This window comes from Microtus oregoni, unplaced genomic scaffold (assembly GCF_018167655.1).
Source record: "Microtus oregoni isolate MIOR12 unplaced genomic scaffold, Mior012 000041F_ref0000270, whole genome shotgun sequence".
Classification (NCBI taxonomy): Eukaryota; Metazoa; Chordata; class Mammalia; order Rodentia; family Cricetidae; genus Microtus; species Microtus oregoni.
Genome location: NW_024543208.1, coordinates 10,085,830 through 10,110,638, shown reverse-complemented (window position 1 = coordinate 10,110,638; position 24,809 = coordinate 10,085,830). Strand labels below are relative to the sequence as shown.

Below are 24,809 nucleotides of genomic sequence, written 5' to 3'. Positions count from 1 at the left end.
TTACGAAGAAAGAACAACACCGTGTCCATTTTCCTTTTTCTGATAAATATGGATGGGCCTGCTTCTCGCAATATCTTTTGGCAAAACAGAAGGATATTGAACTCATTATGCTGAATATAAAGTAATCTTCTCATCGGTCAGTTTGCCTGGGGTCAACTGTTCTAACACATTATTCTGAACGTCTGAAAGAATAGATATCTAACGGTCCATCTCCAATATTACAGCTACTGTTCATTTTGTTATCCTAAAACGATAATCTGAAATCAGTCTATTCAAATGCAATTATCCTGTGCACTATCTTGTATCAGTGCAGCAAAAAGAATCTAACACCAGTATCCAAATGCCAGTACACAACAATAGCACCCATATTAACACGAAGATGCAGGAGTTACTAAACACATTTAGTTTCACGTTTTCTTTACAGCATCAGACTGCGTCTCTGTGGGAGAGATAAAGATGATATGTTGTTCCTTAGAAAGAGTGACTGAAGGTTCAGAAAGGATAAATCACTACTCAAGTATCTAAGACAAAATACTATAAAACTTGAATATAGAAATGTTTTACAGATTGAATCATCTGCCATGTCTTCTTACGGTTTTTTTTTTGTTGTTGTTGTTGTTGTACTTGGTAGCTTCTATTACTGAATACTATTTGTACTCTCAACACATTGTATGCTGGTATCTTTGAAGTCCCCTCACCCAAGATGGTGGTGTTGAGAAACAGGAAGCTATAATAGCTAAGACCTAGTAGGAAGTACTGAATTCTTGGAGTTTCTATCACTGAAAGGAATTAATGCTGGTATCCTGGAACAGACTTCTACTCTCGAGAAAGTAGAGTATAAGTTCCTCTGTCTTAGATAACTCTTTTATTAATTTCAAGGAAAGCAGAATTTCCCTTCTAAGTATTTCCATCATGATGACATCCACCCCTTTGTGATGAAGGTAGAAGGAGACCCTCACCAGAGTCAAGTTTATATTGGCACCAAGTTCTTAGACCTTTAAAATGATAAGTTAAATAGAGTATTTTCTACACAATGTATAAAGACACAAGTATTTCACTACAGGAGCATAAAATGGTGTATGACACAACTTTCAAAGTATTCACTCATGTTACACAAGAAATTTAGGGCATCATTTCAGACTGTGACTTAACCCAATTCATGTACTCATGCTACAAGCCTTACACCAAATTTCCCTAGAGCTAAGTCCCCTGATGTACTTTAACTCAGTGACCTTCACCATTACCCTCTTCCAGTTCTCTAATTCCTCTCTTAGCTACTCTAGAACATGTCATCTCCCTAAACCTTCCAATTCTGACACACATCAAAACATCCCAGTCTCTGGCTTAATTATCACAACACCTGTTTTCCTTCTAAGACCTCAAAGTCTGTGACCCTCAATAACTCTATATAGTGTCTACCACCTTCACCTCTCTTCACATCTGATTTGCATTAAAAAAAAACCCAACCATATATCTATTTTCACCAATATCCTTTTAGAATACATTTTAACTGAATATATTATAATATATATTTATAATAGTTATATGTGGCCTCATGATTTGACACATGTATACATTTTAGAATGGCTAAATCAAAGTAATTAGCATATATAGCCAAACATACTTATTTTTGTAGGATAAACTCTCAAAGTTTACTTTTTTCTAAGATTTTCAAGCATACAGTACACTATTATTAATTATAGACATAATACTTAATAACAGCAGATTTTGGAATTCAGTCCTCTAACCAAAATTAAATTTTTCTATATTTGAGTAGGAGTCCTCTCTCTAACTCCCACATTCTCAGCCAGTGGCAGCTAAAATTCTATTATCTACTTTTAGTAGTTCGGCAGTCTTAGGTTCCACACATATAAGAATGTGAGGTAGTAAGAGTTTGTCTTTTTGTGTATGGCTTATTTCACTGACTAGAATGCCATCCAGGTTTATCAGTGTGGTCACAAATGGAGATATTATTTTTTTTATGGACTGAATAATATTCCACCATATGCACTTATATCACATTTTCTTTACTCATTTATATATTATTGCACACAACTCAATTCCATATGATAAATAATAAAACAAAGGATATGGGATTGCAGATAACATTTTGATATACTAATTTCCTATCATTTACCTTACAGATATATTTAGTTATAAAATTTCAGGTTCATACTGTAGTTTTAATTTTTATTCAGTATTCTCAAATCTCTTTACCCAATTATCTTTCTCCCTCCCATGAACACCAAACACTACCATCACCCATATTTCATTATTAAAGCTTTTCAGTTACTCTAGAGTGGAATATTTCAGTTTTAAAGTCTACAGTCATTATAAATAAACTGCTCGCCAACCTTATGAAAGCCTTGCTTCCTGAAATTTTGTTTTTGTTTTGTTTTATTTTGTATTGTTGCTGTTTTTATTTCTTTAGCGAAAAACTTCCACCATTCTGCAGGTTGACAACTCCAAACAGCTCCAAAGAGTGCATTTTCTGGCTCTCCCTGGTATCATTCTTTATACTCACAAGTCATAGCAAAGATGTGCAAGATCCCTCCAAATTCTAAACAGGAAAATCTATTTATTATCTCTACCCCCTTCTTTTCTTTCTTCCTTTTATAACTAAAAGATATGCCTCCTTTGAAGCCTGTGTTCTCCTTCTTGCATGCTCGGCAATAGCTTTGTCCAGACTAATTCCACTTTGAGACCCAGACTCAATCACTCCTATAAATGTCCCATCCCTCTCCAAAATGAACAGAAAAAAATAAAATGTCTTCGTTTCACATCTCTACTCCATTCTTGGCTGTACTTCAGTAAAATATAAAAATGAAACCTCCCTCTATTTCTTCTTATGTTTCAGCCCACTGCAATCTAGCATCTTTCCCTAAAATTCAATTTAAAGAACATTTGAAAACACAAGATTTTTAAGTCTCTAAGTCTGTCTTTAGGTTCTGCTAGGTGAAGTATATGAGAAGTCCTGAGGGCTTGTTGCTCATGCCACCTCTCCAAGTGTCCCTTTATTTTAGACTACCATAGAAAGCATCTATGGTGTTTCTTCCATATGCTTAGCTCTGTAATTTTCAGTGTTTTTCTTTGCTCATGTTAAGTAGGCTTTTCATGAATGAACATGTACTCAGGAGCTGTCACTGGAGGCCTGATGACTGTGAATACTATAATATGTTGCCCAACTCTGTTTCAAGAGCTCACACCATTTCTACAATTGACAATCAGGTTTCTATCTGGATAATCCACACAATATAAATTGGATATTTTCAAAGCTCACTCATCATGTTGAAATATATACAGCTTCAAAAATGCAATACTGAGGTCTACATCTTGAAGAAAAATATCGCCAGCTACTCAGTGAAGCAAGTCAACAATGCTCACCTGTTTCCCATTCACCCCAGAACTTATGATTCATTGCTGAAAGTACAGTTTTGACATTTCCCTTAGGTGGCAAGTTTTTGCTCTCCGTCTCCAGATTCAAGCACTCACCAAATGCTGACCCTTCTGATTCCTGAAATTATCTCAGCTGATAATTGCATTCATATAAAATTCTCCAAATGACAAAATCATGCATGCGTGCGTGTGCATGTGTGCGTGTGCACGCGCGCGCGCACACACACACACACAAACATACTTGTATGTCAGAGTTTAGTGTTGTAGTTGATGAAAGACTAAAGTCTGACTTAGAGAGTTACACAAGGCATCTTGATGTGAGAAAACCGATCTTGATTGTAAGAGGCCACTTTAACATCTTGGAGACTACTTATCAAGTTATAACAGTTCAGGATAATATATTTGAAAACATCACAGTCTCCATTTCTGCTACTTCTTTCCATGTCATTTTTTTTTTCTTTTCTAGAGCACTTTGTAACTTCCAGTTTTCCCCAATCATTCCACTCTCTACTTTAAAAAGAGTGACCTAAGACACAGGTAGAGGTTCTGCTGCATTGGCCCACATTCTCTGAAAGGCTAATTGTTACTCGCAGGATACAGTTGGCAAATTCTGCACTGAGATGGTCACGAAAAACAGCAGGACATGTCAACTGTCTCAAAAAAATGAGTGACACTTAGTGTTTTGGGGGCCTACAAGGGAACACATATAGGTTTGCTTTCAAATGTGGAGTAACTTTGTGAAGTAATACTTTGCACACCTTGCAAATTCACAAAATCTTGCCCAAAATGAATGGTTGGCATGACATGAAGAAGGCAGCATTAGAGGTCAAAGTGTGAAAAGTAGTAGGGAACTGTGCTTATCTGAGAATTAGATGAGATTACTGCTCTTCCTCTAGTTTTGCATGCATTATTTTTTCTTTAAATGACCAATAAGCATACCAGAACATAAATACTTCATTAAATTGTTTTGTTATGATCACTTAATAAACATAGTTATTAGTGTTTCTTTGGCCTAGAAAAAATACACCAAAAGTTCACTGAAGCAATAAGATCTTGAGTCACAGTAGGGAATCATGGGAGCCTTTGCCTTAAGATAAGGTTCAAAGTAGTTTATATAAAGCACATGGGGCTTTCTAACCTGACAGTGCTTCTTACTAACTGCTGGCATGCTAATATATTTTTTTGTGACAACTCACACTAAACTACTTGAGAACTGCAAAACAAGTCTTACTTGAGACTCCTTTAAACATATGCATGCACATGTATGTGTACACATGAGCACATGCAAATACACACGTGTGCGCGCGCGCACACACACACACAGTTTTCCTTGATCTTGCACGAATGATTTTAGAGGTCTTTCTTGACATTACTGACCCATTTCTAGCAGTCCTCACACTATAGGTCAGTTTGGCTTTTTTTCTTTAGCTTTTCCCAGTTGTCTTTTGGTGCTCTTGATGGGTCACTACTGATTTAATGACATTAAAGACTAGCACAGTATTTGCATATAGTATGGGCCAACAAGTGCACAGGCACTTCCTTCTTTTCATAAAGTACAGCAATCACAAGACATCTTTCAACACTGAGACTCTCCTGTTATTTGTATTCAGTTCCTTGCTTTTAATTCAAAGCACACTCCCCTGTCAATATGAAATAAAATGGCTGTCACATGAGAAGCATAGAGGCCTGTCACAAGCTCTCAGGGAAAGAAGCGGCACTTTGTTGCCCCTCTTTGAAAAACAAACCTACAATTGCATTAAGCAAAGCTAACTCTTACACTAACACACACATACACACACACACACACACACACACACACACATACAAACACCTCACTCTGAGAGTTGCTGATTGCTGTGAACACAGGTGGGAAACCATTTCTAGGGGCCTAAGGACTTCAGGGAACATACATCAAAGATAACCTAGCAAGCATCCTGAAGCAAGAACTAGAAGATGAGATGTCACAGATTGCCTTGGACTAATTAATTACAAGATTGTAAATCATGGGATATAGAACATATCGTGAATTGATGAATGTATGCCAATAGCCTGAAGATACTTTGCCATTGTCTCAGCCTCGTATTTATATCACATGGGACCTCAGGGTATCAGAAGTATCTGTCTCTTTGGTCTTATATCTCGGTGGTTTTGTTAGTAGCATACTCTTGGTCTAAGAATGGTACACAGCCTACCCTGAAAAGTTATCAATTACACAGAACTTATGTTCTGGAAGTTAAACTAAGACACCTTAAAAAGAGTCAATAATGTAGAATCTCCAGGTTTCTGTGACCCAGCTATTAGTTTCTGCCATCAGTCTTAAAGTACTTATACCATGTTATCGTATATTCTCTTTGCAGTTTTTCCCAATAACTTTTGAATTATCCCTTTGTTGAAGAAGTTGGAGCTCAGTGATTTTAAGCTACGTATTTAGGACTTATTTATGACTCATAGTAAGGCCTCACTCTAAGTACTTGTGAAGCTCCGCTGACCACTTAAGGGTTCCCAAAAGTTACATACTGACTTCCATCTCGAGTCTCAATCCAAGTGAGCAAGGAAGAGTCAGGTAGATATGAAGGGTAGAATTGTTTAGTATTGTTTAGACCAGTGGTTCTCAATCTTTATAATTTTATAATCATTTAATACAGTTCCTCATATTGTGGTGACTCCCAAGCATAAAATTATTTTTTTTTAATTTTTTTAATTTATTTATTTATAAAATATTTCTGTCTCTTCCCCGCCACTGCCTCCCATTTCCCTCCCCCTCCCCCCCCAATTAAGTCCCCCACCCCTCCTCAGCCCGAAAAGCAATCAGGGTTCCCTGTCCTGTGGGAAGTCCAAGGAACCCCCACCTCCATCCAGGTCTAGTAAGTTGAGCATCCAAACTGCCTAGGCTCCCACAAAGCCAGTGCGTGCAGTAGGATCAGAAACCCATTGCCATTGTTCTTGAGTTCTCAGTAGTCCTCATTGTCCGCTATGTTCAGAGAGTCCGGTTTTATCCCAGGCTTTTCCAGACCCAGGCCAGCTAGCATAAAATTATTTTTGTTGCTATTTCATAGTCGTAATTTTGCTACTGTTATGAAATGTAATGTAAATATTTTTGGAGACTGATGTTTATCAAAGGAGTCATGACTCACAAGTTGAGAATCAATGCTCTAGACAGTCTGAGAATACACTTTTAATGAGACCGAATAATTCTTGTGCCTAATAAGTAGGCCTTGAGAATTAAGGAAGTAGCCTGGAGGCAGGCAGAAGCCTGAGCACTCTGGTTGCTTTCAAAAAAAAAAAAAAAAAAAAAAAAAAAAAGGTACCCAACAGATTCAGAATTCTGCAAGAAGTATAAGAAGTATATATCATGCCAAAGGTCCAGAGCATAGAACTGGGGAAGGTAAGTCAGGATGTAGCAGAGCAAGAAGTCTGCTAAGAGGGAAGCTGAAGCTCAGCTGGTAAGAGGAACTTGTAGTCCATCGACTCGGTCATCATTGATAAAATTCTCCTTTTCTAACCACTACTCTAGTGTTCTTCTTTCTCCCTCCCACTCACATCGGTTTCCTGCTTCAGACCTTCACCTTTCTACAATTTTTTTTAAATTAATTTTTAACCTACTGAGTCCCAGGAGTGATGTCCCTATATGTGTTATGAAATCCCTTATAAAGCTGACTCAGCTTCTCCAGGAGCTTTCATATGCCAATAGCTCCTCAGATAGATGGTTGAGGGGGCCTCATGACACTACGCCATCCTGTAAATTTTATCTGGCTTGAGTCATGCAACTCTTTTGTATATCAGCACCACTACTGTGAGTTTCTATGGCAGCAGACATGCCATGTCCAGATGATTTTGTATTACAGCACTCTCCATCCTCCAATACTTACATTCTTTCTTCCCCCATTTCACATTTTTTCACTGAGCCTTTGGCATTGGGGTGGGTGGAGCTCAAAGTAAACATCCAGTCTATGGCTAAATACTGATAATATTGATAGCTTATGCTCAGGACATTAAACAGTAATGACTTTCTGCATTAACCACAACTCAGGGCAATAAGAGTCATAAAATTAGGGATAGAAAGATGAATTTTCTTTAAGAGAAACTTATTTTCTAGCCAAAGTCCTGGGTTCAGTTACCATCACTCACTTGGCAGCTCAAAACCATTGATAGGCACATGCAAAGTATGCATACATATATGTGGGCAGAATCCACATACAAACAAAACAAATCTTTCATATCTTTAAAGAAAAATAAAAGTTTTAGACTTGGACTGCTCCAAACTTTGGTCAGAAATGCTTTTTTCCTAGTTCTTATGGCAAGTGATTCTAACTCTGTGACTTGAATCCATTACAAATCCATAGCTCAATCTTACTCCAAACCCATATATTATACTAGGCAGACTCAAAGTCAGTTTTTTCTACATTGCAAATTCCATTATTAAAAATGAGAATTAGCTTTTTGGTAGACACAAGTATTTTACAAAGAATGCACAAAATAATGAATTATATTTGAGTAGATAAAGCAAAACATATCCTAATGTGTCATGTTTAATAAATAGTTGAAAGTTTTTGTGATTATTCACTTAAAATTTATATTTTTAAAATTTATGTCACTGGTTATGATTATTGAAACTCAATGTACAAAATTTTTCACTGCATGAGTCAAGGTCAAAACATAAACATAAGAAGAAAGTATTATAAGTAGCTATCTAATATGACTCTGATAATTACCTGGAAATTGACGGATGGTTGAAATGAACCAGCAGGCTTAAATGCCTTCCATTGTTGACTCTAAGGCCTGGAACTTACCATCAAAAACACTGAAAACATGTGCACACAGTCCATGAGAATTTAGTTCAAGGCTATGCCCTGCCTCCTTCCTAGGTAGTGTTTCATCTGCCTGAGATGCTTCTCTCACTGGTTTCAATGATAGCCCAAAACTCCTTGAATACTGGCACACCATCCATTCTGTAAAGAGCCTTTCAAAACTGTGTAATTTCCCTTCCATCTTTTTCCATCTTTAGCACACTAATCTACAGATGGGTTTCCCTCCATAACCATAGTTACTGTAGCATTAGTCAGTAAAGGAGCTTCCCACATGGCACTGGTAATCAGTCTTTTGGTCAGCCTTTCTAGAGATACCATGGATTGTTTTCAGTCACGGATAGAAGATTTCTGCTCCCATCCCCCATGAAACAGTTCAATGTTAAGTCATCATAAATTTAGCAAGCAGTTTAAAAGTGAATGTGTAAGTGCAGGTGGTCCAGAGGAAGATTCTCTATCATCTTTTGTTGTGGTATATTTGTACATTGTGTGGAGATATATTGCTTTGATTATTGTAACAAAAGGCTGAATGGTCAATATCAAGGCAAGGTGCATAAGCAATACTTCCAGGCAGAGAGAGAACTCTGGAAAGAAGATAGGTGGAGATGCTAGCCAGAGGAGGAGGAAGTGGGACATGCAGGAGGAGAGATGATATAGTCATGAGCCATGACAGGGCAGGATGTAGATGAATAGAAATGGATTAATGTAAGTTTTAAGAACTAGTTAAGAACAAGCCTAAGCTATAGACTAAACTTTCATGATTAAAAAGATATTTCTATGTCATTGTTTGGGAGCTGGCTGACAGGACAGAGAAAGACCTGTTATAATCCTTAGTTCAAGTTTTAGGGCAAAATCTAAAGTCTTAAGCTCTTAACTGCATGTCTTCTCCAAATTTCCCCTACCAAATTAGTAACCATTTAAAGGGTCAGCTTAAAGACCTTGTAACAGGCTGCTCCCTTCAAGAGAATGGGCAAATAAAATTCATTTATAGACACTGCTCATGATTAAAGCCAGACAATTATTCTGCAGAGATTTCAATTGTTTTGGAACTCTTAGAAAACGTTCCAGTAATGTCAGTGGAGCAAAGAAAAAAATATTACACAGGTAGCAATTTGGTAGCAATAAAACCATCACGCTTGGAACTGGGAGGTCAATTTTAAATAATCAACACTGCAGATTACTTTTAAATTGTCATGGTCCAAAAAAATGTTGTTGGTTATCTTTCTGTACCCATCTCCTTTTAGGGAAACTTAACAGGAATTTTGGATCAAGTAAGTGTAGAGATCTCAGCTCCCTACAGAGAACCTGAAATTGGCCATATGAACAGGGAACATTGTTTCATATTCACCTTTTTCTCTTTTTATGAGCCAAATAAGCATTCTCTAACAAAGAAAGAAAAATCTTGGTTATTACAGTTGGTCTCAGCTATGTTGTTTACTTTTATTTTGCCTTTCTGACAGAGGTCATATATACCTGACTGAAAGAAAGTATCTAAACATCCTATTTCCTAAAGAATACTTCAGTCAGAGCAGCACCTCTGAGAACTCCCAGAGTAAAGATTACCTGGAATTGATTAGTAACTTTCCTTAAACACTTGTCTAAGTCAAAAATCAAAATGACTTATGTTCATTTCTGAGTGCCTGCCACCGAGTAAACACCCATACCAGAACATTACCTGAAAAGACCTTTTCCATTTGCTTCTGCAGCAAAACACTTTGAGATCTAACCTCTAAAATATGGCCTTCCTTTAAACCACCCCAACTCAAATTAATAAAGAACTAAAACTATGAAAATTCTTATAATATTTTTTAACATCCTCTTTTTATTTTTCCAGAAATACAAATTTCTTTCTCAACCTTTACAAACTGATTTCAAAACTGAAATGAAAAATATTTTTAATAGATATAATAAACTGAATGAAAGAGCAAAATTAAAGCTTCTGATTCCATTGCTGTCAATTAAACATGAACTTCAGACCAAAATAACCAGAATAAAAATCCCACATGATAATGGTACTTTTTAAGTAGGTACCAGGTACACAACTGGAGCCCAGATCACTTGGAATCTATATTAGCAAAGGCTGCATTTGAGACATATTTCTCATCAGAAGGAGATAAGTCAAGGAGATTTGGCCAGAAAATAATCTGGCAGTAATAAAAGTCCTTCAGTAAAGAAGTGAGGTTTAGGTTTCCCCAATGTATATTGACATCATCTGGGAAGCAATAGCATGGTTATATTGTATCAGACTTGCCTATAACAGATGTATTCTGACATGAATTAAATTTTTACCTTTCAGATAAAAGAATTTGCAAAGAATCATTGTAAAAAAAAAACAGTGGCAATCATTTTGACAGTGGGTACAGTGCAATATTAGACACTGAAAATAGCAATGTATCATGTTAGTTATTTTCTTCATCAATATTATATACAATAGTTATTACTTTTATTAAGCTCATTATGAAGTTATTTTTCCAGAAAACACCTGATGGAAGAAGGTCGTCTGTTTATGTGTTACTTTCATTGGTTAATAAAGAAACTGCCTTGGACCTTTTATTGGACAGAAAATTAGGTGGAGTAGACAGAACAGAATGCTGGGAAGAAGGCAATGAGGCAGACGCTATAGCTCTCCTCTCCAAGATGGATGCAGGTTTAGATCCTTCCCAGTAAGCCACCACCTCATAGTGCTACCCAGATTATTAGAAATGGGTTAATCAAGATGTGAGAATTAGTCAGTAAGAGGCTAGAGCTAATGGGCCAAGCACTGTTTAAAAGAACACAGTTTCCGTGTGATTATTTCAGGACATAAGCTAGCCAGGAGGCTGGGAGCCAGGTGGCAGGAACGCAGCCTGCTGTTCCTTCTACAAATACCTTTTAATATCATGTGAACTAATAATCACTACACTGATAGAAATACTGTCCTAGAACCAAGTGTCACGGCTACACACAGAATTAGAGGTTTGAGAATTCCTAAGTAGTTTCTTGAATAGAACAGTGATTGGCTCTCTTTCACATTTACTTTCCTGAAAATTTCTTACAATGTCTACCACCTTGAATATCTCTGACTCCCTTATGCATAGTTTCTTCCATACTTGATTCCTTACTGCATACCAATGAGTGAGTGTTAGGTTAGAAATACTTCTCATTCATCTTAGAACTACAGAACAACACCATATCCATTCATTTATTCAATGAGCTTTACCACAAAACCTATTAAAAACATTTTGTGTGAAAGACATGAGAGAACATCAATCAGGACTACACATTAGAGCTGTGATTAATGCAATTCTGAAATAGATATGGAAGAGAGGTAATTAAATTTGGCTTATCAATATTTGACTTATATTCAACTTTCAGGTGCATGTACCAAGCTCAAAGACAGGATCAGCATAAGCCACAAACCACTTTCATTGATACCTTCAAGGAGAGCTACTCAATTAAAAAAATCTCGGCTACAGCACAGTGAACCTATTTGCCACCGTCCTCCCTCTGACTCAACTTTTTAGAATCAAAGCGCGTAATGACACCAGAATTTTCCTACAAAAACCAAATTTAAAATTAATAAATGGTAGGTAGAAGCAAGAAAACTAGAAGTTTGGGGCTAATCTCCACCACACAGTGAATATGAGACCAGACTAGGCTATATGAGTCTATTTCTTAAAAACAAATAAACACTAACATTCCCGTTTCACTCCTAAAACAGGGAAAGCAACAAAAAGACACTTTTGAAATAAATGGCCAAATTTATAGTAATTACTGATGATTTCAAAATCTATAAACAGGTAACAGAAATGTGATCAAAATATTAACAACATATTCACCTATCTGAAACAGAGGCTAGAACTCAAGTTTTCTTAATCTTTCTTCTACAAAATTCCTAGCACCTTATACTCAATATTTCTTTTTCTCATCACAATTACACCAGACATTTAATACCACCTCAGATTTACAGACAAGAAAAGTGAGCATCAGAAACTGTAGTTTGCCCATAATAAATGTCCCTTTGACTAGGTAACCAGCCAAGCACTAAGAGCAGAGGAAGACATGAGATCAAATTCAGGGATCATATTAGAGTATTAGAGACTTGCTCTTCGACCCTCGTTTAGAGGCTCCAAGGGTATGATAAGATAAGTCATCTCACTGAAAATATGGGACAGAGTCACAAGGTAGCTGTGAGGAGTTAGTAACTACCACACTTGTGCTCCTAACCTAAAGTTCAATGGGTTATTTAAATATTTTATCATAATTTGTAGTTATAATTTAAACTTTATATAGTATTTTCCAACTGTTTGCATGTGACTAAGGTGGTTGTGCAGAGCCAATTCTCTTTCTTTTGAGTACCTAAAAGAGACTTCAAATACAATACAGCTTGGGTCCCCAGACTCTATCCAGCTTCTCCCCTTCAGAGACTTGCTATAATATTTAGGTAATAAATCTTCATAGAATATGGAATTTCAGAGATGGAAAAGGCCTGAAGACTACCTCAGCAAACTGACCCTTTGGCCGTATGAGGAAAGTAAAGTGCCTCAAATTATTTTATTACTTAATCAAAACATAAAGAAAGCAAGCAAGAGAGGTGGTCAATATTACGTTTCTCTGACTTAGTTGAAGATTCTACTACTATACCTTGGTCTGTTCGAGAGACAAAAGCTTCTCTCAGCTTCATACATTACCCTTAGCTTAAGTCTATCATTCATAACTGTCTGAAGTGACAGAATATGTACCTAACAAACTCAAACAACTGTATACATACATCAGATGGCTGTTCTTGTACAACCACAATGGAATGATCTTCTTCAGGGATTTTAACAGTGCTCACACTGGAGTGATTCCTCACATAACTCTACAGTCTATAGGCAGAATCTGTGCACAGATAAGAGGATGGCTTTAACCTGCATAGGTAAGGAAATGACTTTTTTTTCTTTTTGCAGCTGCCAAGTCACCCTTGGTAGTAGCCTAGAATCTGGAGAGGAGGGAACTGGCTGAGACTTAAGGACTCATTTCTTCTGAACTGCCTTCTAACATTGAATAATATGGAAGGCTTTTAAGATATCTCTTCCTTTAGGAAGCAATATCAATCTTCAGTATCCATGTTAGCATACAGCAAGGAAGACATGCACATTGAAATATGCTTTAATGTTTCAGCAAAGTGGCAAATAGGAAGAAAACCAAATCAACTGATATTTGGCTCAGTTAACATGAGCTAGTTGGTGCTTGTACTGACCTGCAACTGGGTGAGCATATGTCTCTGTGTATCCATTTACATGCGTTTTCATGCAGAGATTACCTCAAAAGCCAAATCAATGAACACAGAATATATTATTTTCTAGGAATATCAATTCTGGATGTTTTCCTTTGTAGCACTTAATATAAGTGTGCACACACACATGGTTAATCAATGTCACCCTCTCCTCTGAGAGGAAAGGCGGTGTTTATTTTGCTCATTATTGTACCATCATCCTTAAACACAGTACTGAGTCTACAGCCATTGTTTAATAATTATTCAAGTATTAAATAAAGGAAAGACAGAATAACTAGATGACCAAGGGCTTGGCTTCTGGGTGGAACTCCATTATTTAATTAACCAAGTAACCTTTGTTAAATCTCACACTTAATTTTAGAGCTACAAGAATCTTAGAAATCATCTCACTGAATGACTGAAATATTTGTTTAAATGTTGGATTCCATTCCAACAGAGAACCCATGTGAAAACCAAACATTAAAGCAGATGTAAGCCTTCTCTATATGGACCTGCCTGGTCAGCCTTTTTGAGCTTCTCATCATACTACAGTGGTTTCTATAGCTACTTAAATAAGTCACCAGCAACTCGTGAAAGCACAGGTTGAAAGTCAGTAACCTGGATCACCTCTAACTTTTGACAAATGTGGAAAATGGGGTAAGGAGAAAAAGAGAGGATTCCCTAGCACTGTACAGTACACAGACAATTGGAACTGGGACCCACCTACCTATAATTCTAGCACATTTGTTAGTATGGTTATGGACTAACAATCATACTTGGTTTCAAGCCCATTTTCTAAATTCACTGGCTTTAAGACTTTATTCAAGTCACTCATAAAATGGTCTTTTAACATGGAAAAAAAAAATACTCAAACGACCCCAACCTTGAAAGTGCCCTTGAGAGGCTCAAATGAAAGACAAAGTTATACACAAAATGAAGCTTTAATTTAAAAAACACAGACAGAATTAAATATCTGAATCTCAAAGACTCATGTCCTGCCCCAGCTTCAATGCTCAAAGCTCCAGATTACCCTGGATCAAGCGTTTCTGAGATTGGCACATCATCTCCAGCAACCAACACATACTCATAATCCTTAGCTTATGCATAATCATAAACACCAATAGCTGTATTCTGCTAGAAATGGTTTTAAGGATCTAAATTTGAAATGAGGCAGTTAAGTATTGTTCTCATGTGATTTAAGAATAGTTCTCCCAAGAGGAAGCCTTTTGAATCAATCATTATGTTAGAATTCTGATATTTTTTCAAGAGTAGAAATGCCAACATGCTTTTTATATTCATACTTAGTTTCCTTATTTTATACATTTTTTTCTTTGTACATTACATTTTCATAATGTTCATAGGCACCTTTCCTCAGCAGTTCAATGATTATTTTCTATTCTTCAGGGCCCATAGAAAGTTCACCATTGAACTCTTGCAAGGCAGAACTGTTATTGTGAGACCTCAAGACATTAGTGCAATAACATTTATATGATAATCATTTTCAGACGGTTGAAATTTCAAGATTCACTCATCTCCAGTAATCAGGATCACAGAATGGTGAGGCTACTTTCTGCATCGACCACTTGGAAACCTAAAGTCTTAATTCAGCCTTGCTCTCCACAGGCCAACAAGCTCCTTCTACCCTGCATTCTTGCTTTCTTATTCTAATTATCTGTGCAATGTCAGATTTGCATTTTCTTTCTGAACATTAAGACAAAAGTTGCAAAGTGGTTTTGGCATTTCTTCCATTATAATACAGTACTCATTATGTGCTTATGATAACAAGCATAGCACATGTAACCTGAACATCAACTACAATGACATAAATAAATGTTATACATGTGTGAACATTTGAATAAAAACACACATGAATATGTGGCACTAAAAGAGATTTAAGTTACTTATATAAAGAGTTATTTAATTCAAGTATACATTCTAATTGAAAATTGAGGAATATACTAGCATTTTATAAATATGGCAAGGATAATATAGTTAACTAGAACATGGAATCTAAGAAAAGTACATGAATAAAGTACTGGTGGTTGAGGATCAGAAAATAATACTTCAAAGTATAGCACTTACTGTCCTGAGTATCTTGAACTAAAATATATGTTATCATCTCCTGCCTTCCTATCTCTTGTCTCTTTTTGGCACCCAATCACCAAGTAGAATTCTTCCTGAACTTACATGACTACAGATAGATTCCCTCCAAAGTAGACCATTGGTTATAAATCCTGTGCCCCAGAAATCTCATCTCCAGGTAATAGTAGCTCACAGGACAGGACACACTAGTCCAGACAGATTCTATCACAAACTATATCCCGTTGTGATAGCTTAATGCTCTGAGAAACAATTTCTACCATCTGAGGCATTTTATCTGCACCAGTCAATTTCCCACGCATTTTCTCCTGGGAGTTCTCTGTAACTCAGGATTGTTGCAAAAAGTCCAGTCATTTGTCTCTTCCCTAAGTCACCTATTTTACATGACTATTACTAGTATGTAAATAATTCAAGTAGTTTTCTCCCTTTAATCTGTCTACTGAGCTTGCACAATGTGACTCATTTACTGAACCTTCAGAAGGTCATTCCTGTACAGAGCTTGGTCCTTTTCGGTGGGTGTAATTACCATAAGTTAGTAACCAGTTCAGACTTGGTTAAAAGAAAAAAAAAAAAAGGTTCTTCAGTCAATGTCTCTACTTTATCACAAAAAAATAAATCATGAATATATTTAGTTAGAAAGCTAGATTCACTAATAGTATTTGCAAAACAAGAAGATTATCATGACTAGGAATTCAGGAAAACCAGGGGTTAAATCTAAGTTCTAAGTTCTAAAAGTTTTTAAATTGTTTCTTTAGGAAACATTATTTGAACTAATTTAGACTCACTTGCCTAGTAAAACAGAGAAAAAAAACCCAAAACCTACATCAGGTGAATAGAAAGTATAAATGACATACTGAAATAAGTATCATCTAGTACACTAAGTACTAATATATATTGGTTATTTGGACTCATTAATATTTTAAGCAACATTGAATAGATTCAATTAACAGCCTATAGCAAGGTCACAGTCCCTTATTCTAGAATATTTCCACACCGCCAGGTGTCCGACAATATCTGGTCTCTCCAAAGCACAACAGAAATGGGAGGCAAGGTCTCTCTTAGGCTAAATCTTACCTGTATATTTTATATCTGGTTGTAAATCCTTGACGGTGTCTTTCCACAAAGGATAGGTAGCTCCTGGAGTGGTGGAAAGGCCCCCTGTCTGAAATAAGCCAATCAAATTCCTTGGAGACATGTTGGTCTGTCCCAGCTGGCTCCTGGTGGGAGGGCTGCACTGAGATACGGCCCCATACAAACAGGAAGTAGAGGAGCTCAACAAACCTCCAGTTCATGCTTTTCTGCCGGCCTTTTTCCTCTCATTCTTGCTCCATTCTGTGGAGTCCTGTAGAGAAAAAAATCAAGGAGAGAGAAAGGAAAAGGGAAGGGGAGAGGGGAGAAAAAGACAGTGAAAAGAAAAACAGAAGGTTAACATATCTTCATTAGTAGGCCTTCGGTAGATTGTTTTAATGTTTATAAATCATTACTGCCTTGTTAAAAGCAGGGGACCAATGGTGTCTGGGACACATAGTTTTACTTTGCCTTGCTGTTCACATGCAATGTAAAGATGCACAAACTACATAGTCTATGGAGTATAGTTTCTGTATATATAAAGTAAGGGCATCTTTCTCAATCCTTGATGAACTACAGATTTCCAGGTATATGTGATTTAGGGGTGAAAGAAATAAATTAATGCAGTACCTAAGTCTAATGCATGCAGGTAGAGTTATGGGACAGAACTGATGTTTGCTCCATGTTCTGCCTTGACGAAAAACCGGTCTCTCATTACTGAGACTTGAACAGGAGTGCCTTTTTCTTCTTTTATATCACAGGTAGGAACACACTGATGAACCACACTCTTTTAGTATGGTCAGTTAAATGCACAAAGTCTTATGATGCTCTAACAACTGTCTATTCCGAGTGGATACATTAAGATGAAGAACTCTTACAACAGGGGAAAGGCCAAATTTTACACAGTTCAGTGGAGGTGTCTGGACCCTCGAGGGGATTTTTGAACAGACTATTCATTTGTTGATACCTATAAGCTTCAGTGTACCCTAACCTATGGAGAGGACACTAAAGATCAAGGGTTGGGAAAGTGGGCAGGTCTTGCCAACCTCTTTCGTTGGACAGTGTCACTATACTGGACAAAATTTTGATTTAGAGAGAGACCTTAGGTGGGCATTTTTTTTTTCCTGAAAAGAATAGAAGCAAATCACCTGCTTTCAAAATTTTAAAGTTTAGTTTTCTATCCTATCTGGTAGTCAATTGTTAGCTTAACCAATTGCTGCTTGCCCCACCTTTTGTTTTTTTGTTTTGTTTTGTTTTGATTTTTTTTTTGTTTTTTACTATATAACCTTGCCACACTTGGCATGGCAAAGGCAATACATATTTAAGTTGCATCAGCTATAAACAATATTGTTTCACAAAAGTTTTTGTTTGCCTTCTTTTTCTCATCTATAAAATGCAATTAATGAGGACACATGTACCAGAACTAACATGGTGACTGAATCACACAGGGCAGAGTGCTCCCTTTCTCTCCCAGCACAGAACAAATGCTCAGTGACATAAATAGAAATTGCCAGGAATAACATGATATTAGTGTTGCCAGGCTTTGCGATGTAGCTCAGTGGTAGAGCGCTTACTGAAACCATTGACTTGATGTTGTCAACTTAATGATCTTCTAAGAAATACTTTTGTTCACCTTTTGCTTATGTTTAAATAAAGCCACATTTAGCCTTGGAAGTCACCTTGGGTCATGTCATCAGGGACATTATCTTCTTCTATTCATTTGAAAAACTGTTCTTCTATTCTGTCCACCCAACTCTATTTTCTCATTTTCTAAAAATCTATGTCAGTGGCAATTGTCTTGCCTTATACCTCTTTGTTTTATGTCTGTCTTTTTTACTGGGCTGTGAGCCTTTAGCTGGCAAAAAACTTCAGAAAGCTGTGTTTTATCTTGGCTAGTCATGTGACTGTGAAGTCACAACCCTTCACTAGACCTCATAATTTTCTGGATAGCATTTAAAAATATGAGGAGGACACATACATTTTGTGAGCTGTAAAAGCTATACACATGATTAAGTATTCCTCATTTGGTGATTCTCCCAGTTGAACATGGGAGGTCAGCAAGGCTAGGAAACAAGAAATAAAAGAGGGATGCATGGTTCTGTACAGCTGAGTATTTCCCTCAATTGTTCAATTGCACCATTTTATAATGAGATACCACACACACACACAAATCTGCCTGTTGTTGAAATCCCCAGCTTTCAGGGTAAGGCATGTGTGCTGAGTGTGAGATGGAAAAGCTAAGGTCTGAGGTTTTGTTCAGATCCTAAAACAAAGCTCTCCATGTTGAGCACAGAACTCTATCAGCGACAGCTGCCAGGATTGTCTGCCAGAGCCCACCAGAGTGGCAAGCAGGGTGTGGGAGCAATTGTTCAGAGATTCCTGGAGTGAACTGCAACAAGCTGGAATCCTACTGTGGTACCCATACAGCCTTCTCCAGAGCTTCTGCTGTGAGTGGATGTGAATGGGAGCCTGTGAGAGAATATTTAACTGTTGCTGTGAAGAGACAGGATTCAAGGCACTTCAGCTTGCAAAAGGTTATGTATCTAACACTGGAATGGTGTGTGTGTGTGTGTGTGTGTGTGTGTGTGTGTGTGAGAGAGAGAGAGAGAGAGAGAGAGAGAGAGAGAGAGAGAGAGAGAATCTCCAGCCTGTCATCCTAGGAGTATATAAAAAACTGTTTAACCAAGTTGCTCACAGCCCTAGGAACACCTTTGTCACAACCTTACATCTAAAGTGATATTCTTTATATCTGATGGATAAAGGCTAGGGTTGTTACCAAAAACCCCAGCATATACTGGAGGGCTCCTTATAATGGCATGGGATGAGAGATATTAATGGCTCCAAAATGAGACTCTCATACAATTCATTTTACCATGACCCCAGCAACATACATTGACTGCTGTCTTCTAGCTTCTATAAAGTAGTTATACTTTCTGCCTTTGTCTTGTTTAGGTAATGCACCCACATGCCTCTTGGCTTTGAATGTCTGTGAAAATCTAAATTACAGGATTATGTGAGGTTAGAATGTATTTCTGTTGACTTAAAAAAAATCATAGTCTGGATGGAAATACAGCTCAGTGGTTGAGAGTTTGCCTAACGTGCATTAAATATTGGGTTTAATCCCCAATATTGGAAAAAAAGGAAAAATTAAAAGAGAAAAAAGGAGAGGGAGATGGGCAAAGGAAAAGGAGGTGGGCAAGCATCTATCAATGAACCACATGCCCAGCCTTGTGCGAATATGAAAATCTGAATTCATGTCACCAGCTCTCTTGTAACAAAAACAAAACAAAACAACAAAACTGATGTGACCATGTGTGCTTATAAGCTCAGCTCTGAAAGGCAAAAACAGAAAGATCTGAGAACTTGCTAGTCAGACAGACTAGACAACCAAAAAATTTTAAGGCTCAGAGAGTTACTCTACTTGGGAGTGGGCAATGTGGTGATAGATAGAGGAAGACACCCAACTCCACATTTCTGTGTATAATGAAAAGCTTCCTTCACTCTGCCTCATAGCTCAATTAAACTACCATTCACATTCATCCTGTAAAGTCAACAAACAATAGATACACTGCAAATAGAATCCCCTGTGCTCCAGGACCATGGCAACTGAGCCACAAAGCTTACAGAGAGCCCTCAGAATCTTCCAGAACAAATTTGAGAATAGTTGATTTTCTAAAAGGTTCATAAAGGGGTTTCCTGCCACTGGCGATTACAGTCTAACAATTCAGGGCTAGGCTAGTTGTATACCAAATGTGGTGGCCTTTAATCCTTGTGACCTTCAAGGAGTCATAGGCACTCCTGCCTGATACACTAGTTGACCCAGAGAGCTGACACAGGCTGAAACATAAAGATCATTTGATGTTCATGGCTGAACTGGACTCTTCATCTGCCTGCAATGCCAAGAAGTGAATCAAGTTCACCTACACACCTGTTTTCTAATTGTTATATCCGAATTATTTACATCAGAAACATACACACAAAGAAAAAGATAACAATAGCAGGTCCCTAGAAACCCATACCTAGTTCATTCTCTGGAGTCTCTACATGGATTACTGGACCAAGGCTCACATTTTGGACCAGAGTGCAGGAAGGGAAGTCCCTACCCCTGCCTCAAGTTTCCCTGAGGACTTGGGTCAATAATTACATCTTGAACATAGCACATAGCCCCTGATAGCTCTAGCTGATCCATTCGGGTGGTCTCATCAGGGCTTTTACCTCCAAATCTGGGTCTTCACTAATAGGAAGACCTAAAAAGCTGAAAGAGCTTGGCTATGTTAATTAACTCCCCTGAGTCTTGGTTTCCTGCAACTTTTAGAATTGAACAGGGTGTTTTAAATGTAGCTATTTCAGCTTTGGTTTCAGCTGAACCATACAACTGTTGAACATACCAGCCACATTCTGAATGGAGGTCTGTGACCACCATATCACACTTACCAAAAAGGCAGCCAAAGTACACTTAGATGTATTCTTAACCTCTCACCCACATCACAGCATACAATGTCTTTAAGACTAGGAATTAGATTTGAGTGGAAGCTGACAGTGCAGAGCCTCCCACTCTCTCTCTAAACTCCTTGCGGGAGGGGGTGAAAAGGGGAAAGAAATCCTCCACCTCCAGCTTTGAGAAAAACTCTCAAACAGCACGTTAAATGCGCCCTACAGCTTAGGGAAACATGGTAGAGTGCTGCCTAACTCATGCCAGAGAATTCTAAAAAAAGATTGCTAAAGAGAGGAGTAGAAAGAGGCAGGCTGAAACCTGGCAGAAGAGCAGGGAAATGACTGCCTGAGGCATGGGTAAAAGGAATGTGCAGCCTCCTCCTTCTCATGGATTAGAGATGGGCCACATGCTAGAGAAAGTCAGGGGGAGTTACCTAGCATTCCGCCTGAGAGCAGGAATGAGTCTAAGTACAAGGAAACTAGAATGGTGCTGTCATTTACCCAGGGCCGAAGGAATGAATTACATCAATGCAGCTGAGAAGACATATATTTGCCCACATCAAAACAATCAGTAACAAGAGAACTGAGTGGAGACAAAGAAGGAGGTTCATGCAGCAGGACATGATGACACGATTCCTTGATATCAGGACTTAGGAAATGGATACGGAAGAATCTCAAGTACCAAGCCAGCCTGCACCACAGCAGCAAGGCTTGCTGAGGGCTCAGAGCACCAAAACCATGTTATCAAAGAGAACTAGCCAAGGAAGGGATTCTGTCTTCTTCACTTGTCAGTTCTTCACCAAAACTTGTGTCCTCAGGAAACCAAGGAGTCGGAAAAGTATAACAGGCAGGGGCAGGCACAGTAATAGTGCAAGAAACAGAAACCTCTGAACAGTGAGATCTACACTGCTAATAAAATGATTTATTTATGGTAATATTCTATATTCTAACATGATACAAACTTGCCACAAAGACCAGGGACCTATGCATCAGTTCCAAGAATGAATGCTTGAGACCATCAGGGCCAGAATATTTCTGTCTTATCTCCAAATGAGGACGTCTGCCGAAAAGCTGTACATATGCCCATGCCTAAAGCTGAGAGGAGGCACCTGAACACCTGGTTCGGACAACTAAACGAAGTAGCTGATCCCACCACCCAGCACCTCCCCACAGTTTCTGTCAAAAGTTCTTTTAAAAAGCTGCAGACAAAGAACTGAGTGTTGTCCTCTTCCCTAGGACCCATCCAGCAGGATAAGAGTCCTGGGGATTCTTCCTTTCTCTTAAGTTTCCTATATTTAGATACCTCTTCCTAAGACTCATCCTCCCTTATCTAGGAACTCCAGTCTTTCAGTTTATGACACAAGAACCAAAAAAGGGACTGGTGTGTCCTTGGTAGCCCTAAGGATCCCAAAACGTTAGCTCCCCAAGCTAAACAAAAGATATAAAAAAAAGGTTCCACAACTCTCAAAAATCATACAATATATCCATATTATTTCAAGTTTAATGTATGAACCAAGATTGCACATAGTAAAGAGAAGTGAGCTAAGATGTTTCATGTGTGTGCATGCATGTGTGTATGTGTGTGTGTATCTTTAATGACCCATACATGACACTGCATACAAGTAGATATCAGAGAACAACCTGCAGGCATCAGCTGTCTCCATCTAGCATGTGGGAGCTAAAGAAGAATCTTAGTTCATCAGGCAAAAAAGCAGGCACCCTCACCCTATGATCCATCTTACCAGTCCAAGAATTATTTTTAAAGTAATCTTAAAATGTCCAATCTTGTCTAAACCTTTATCAACTATCAGGAAAAATCTTACCTCAGAACAGGTTTAAAGTGGAAAAAAGCACAACACAGATTTGATTTTGTTTCCCAATCTTGCCATAGATATCCTATTCAGCCAAAGTAAATGTTTCACATTAAATGCAACTCTGAGTCCACTTCAATTAGGCTTCAATGCAAAAGCCTAACTAACTAAAATTTCAATATATGACTGAAGACATACAAGGTAAGAAAACCAATCAAAAATTCTGTTAAATACATTTATTGCTGATTTCCAAGTTGCACCTCAAATATCAGATAACTACAAGTCACCAAAGGCAACGTAGTGCAGATCACAATCCTGGCAGCATGTAGAGCCTGTCCTTTTCCACATATAGGATGCTGTGATGCCATAGACTGTATATGTGCTGAGTGATACATCGCTGAGTGTTATTTTATCTGAGTGTGACTAAAGCAGTGGGCATGTGGCTTAAAGTTAACTTTCTTCCTTCAAAACAACAGCTGTGGACTGGAAATAATTGAAGCAATTCGAGGCATGTGGACCAGAAAATAGCAGAAACCTATAGAGGGCCAGTCACAATATGTCAAAATAGTATTATCCATTCACATTTGCCAATAGCTGGAGAGAACTAGTCAAGATATTCATGAAGACAGATACACTGTAGTTTTACATTCACCTTATTAATGGTGACCTCCACTTAAGTAGCTTTTGAAAAAAAAATGACAATTGAGACAGACAATTGTGTTAATGAAATAACATATGTAAAAACTTTACATGCTTAGTCATTTAGTCATAGGAAAGGTATTTTCTCACCTTTTTTGTTTGTGAACCTTAGCTTTTAATGACTGTACCCCACAGAATTTTTTAACTAAATGTTATGTTTATTGTAAAAATGGTTTATGACTCAATGGGATGAGATCTAGCTCTAATTTGTAAACTCTGCATTTTAACTGATAAGCACGTCAACTTCTCTATAAAATCTCACAGATTTCTCAAGTTTAAAATAGTCAGTACTAAACATACCATTGCTCTATCAAACATGACCTTCTCCCTTTATTCTCTGTCCCAGTGGTCCACAAAATATCCTAAACCATTCCTTTGAGAAGCTTGGAACGTTTCTTGACATTCAACCACCATCTCTATATCCCATCAACATACATTCTTTCATATACATCCAGTTCATTTGACAATAAAGTTTTCATCTATCATCATAGTAAGCTCAGAGTAATCCTACTGCTGTTTCCCTCAGAAATGGATCTTCTGAGGACATTTACCCTTTTGGAATATTCCAAAGTAGTACAACAAACATTCATGACACTCTACCACCTTTCTAGCCTAAGCACAGCTTGCCAATAGGATGTATCTATTGATCTAAGTACAGCTAGGGTGACACCCCTAATGGAGCATATTGAACCATTCTCCCTTCGATGCTCTCCCCCCTTAGTTTTGTATTCAGCAATCCTTTCCCTGTGCCATTCAGTGCTCACCTCAATGGCATGAATGAAACCTTAAGACCTGCATGGCATAATAGTTTTGCTTATTTAGTTTCCTCTCCTTGCTGTGTCCATCACCACTCTCCAGTTTTATATTAGACATGAAAAACATAGATATTATAATATATTTATATCTGTGAATGAGAGCCAATAATAGACCATTGAGCACATACTACATCTAGATAGCATGTCAAATGTCTTTTTATTCTCCATACCATAAAAATCTACAGAACAAACCTATCATTGAGATAAATTTCAGAATATGTATATTACAGACCACAAACCTCGGCTCCGTTACAATGTATTTTATTTTTACAATGTCACATGTTCTAAACATATCACATTGTACAAAAGTGTTAGAATTTAACTGGATTCTAAGCCAATTATTTGTTCTATGGCAGAGTGCTTTAATACATCAGTCTATGAATGCAAGGCATCCTTACAGGACAACCACAAGCTGTCACAAAGGTGCTGTGAAGATGCTAATGAA

The 24,809-nt window shown here is 37.6% G+C and overlaps 1 protein-coding gene across 1 annotated transcript in view; it reads right to left on the bottom strand.

The window, feature by feature from the left end:
• Brinp1 (BMP/retinoic acid inducible neural specific 1) overlaps positions 1 to 24,809 on the bottom strand; it is a 179,538-nt gene that overhangs the window by 117,271 nt on the left and 37,458 nt on the right. The window contains exon 2 of the mRNA XM_041632489.1: positions 16,612 to 16,879. Coding sequence (XP_041488423.1) covers positions 16,612 to 16,829 — 218 coding nt within the window. The 5' untranslated portion in view covers positions 16,830 to 16,879. The remainder of the gene's footprint in view (positions 1 to 16,611; positions 16,880 to 24,809) is intronic.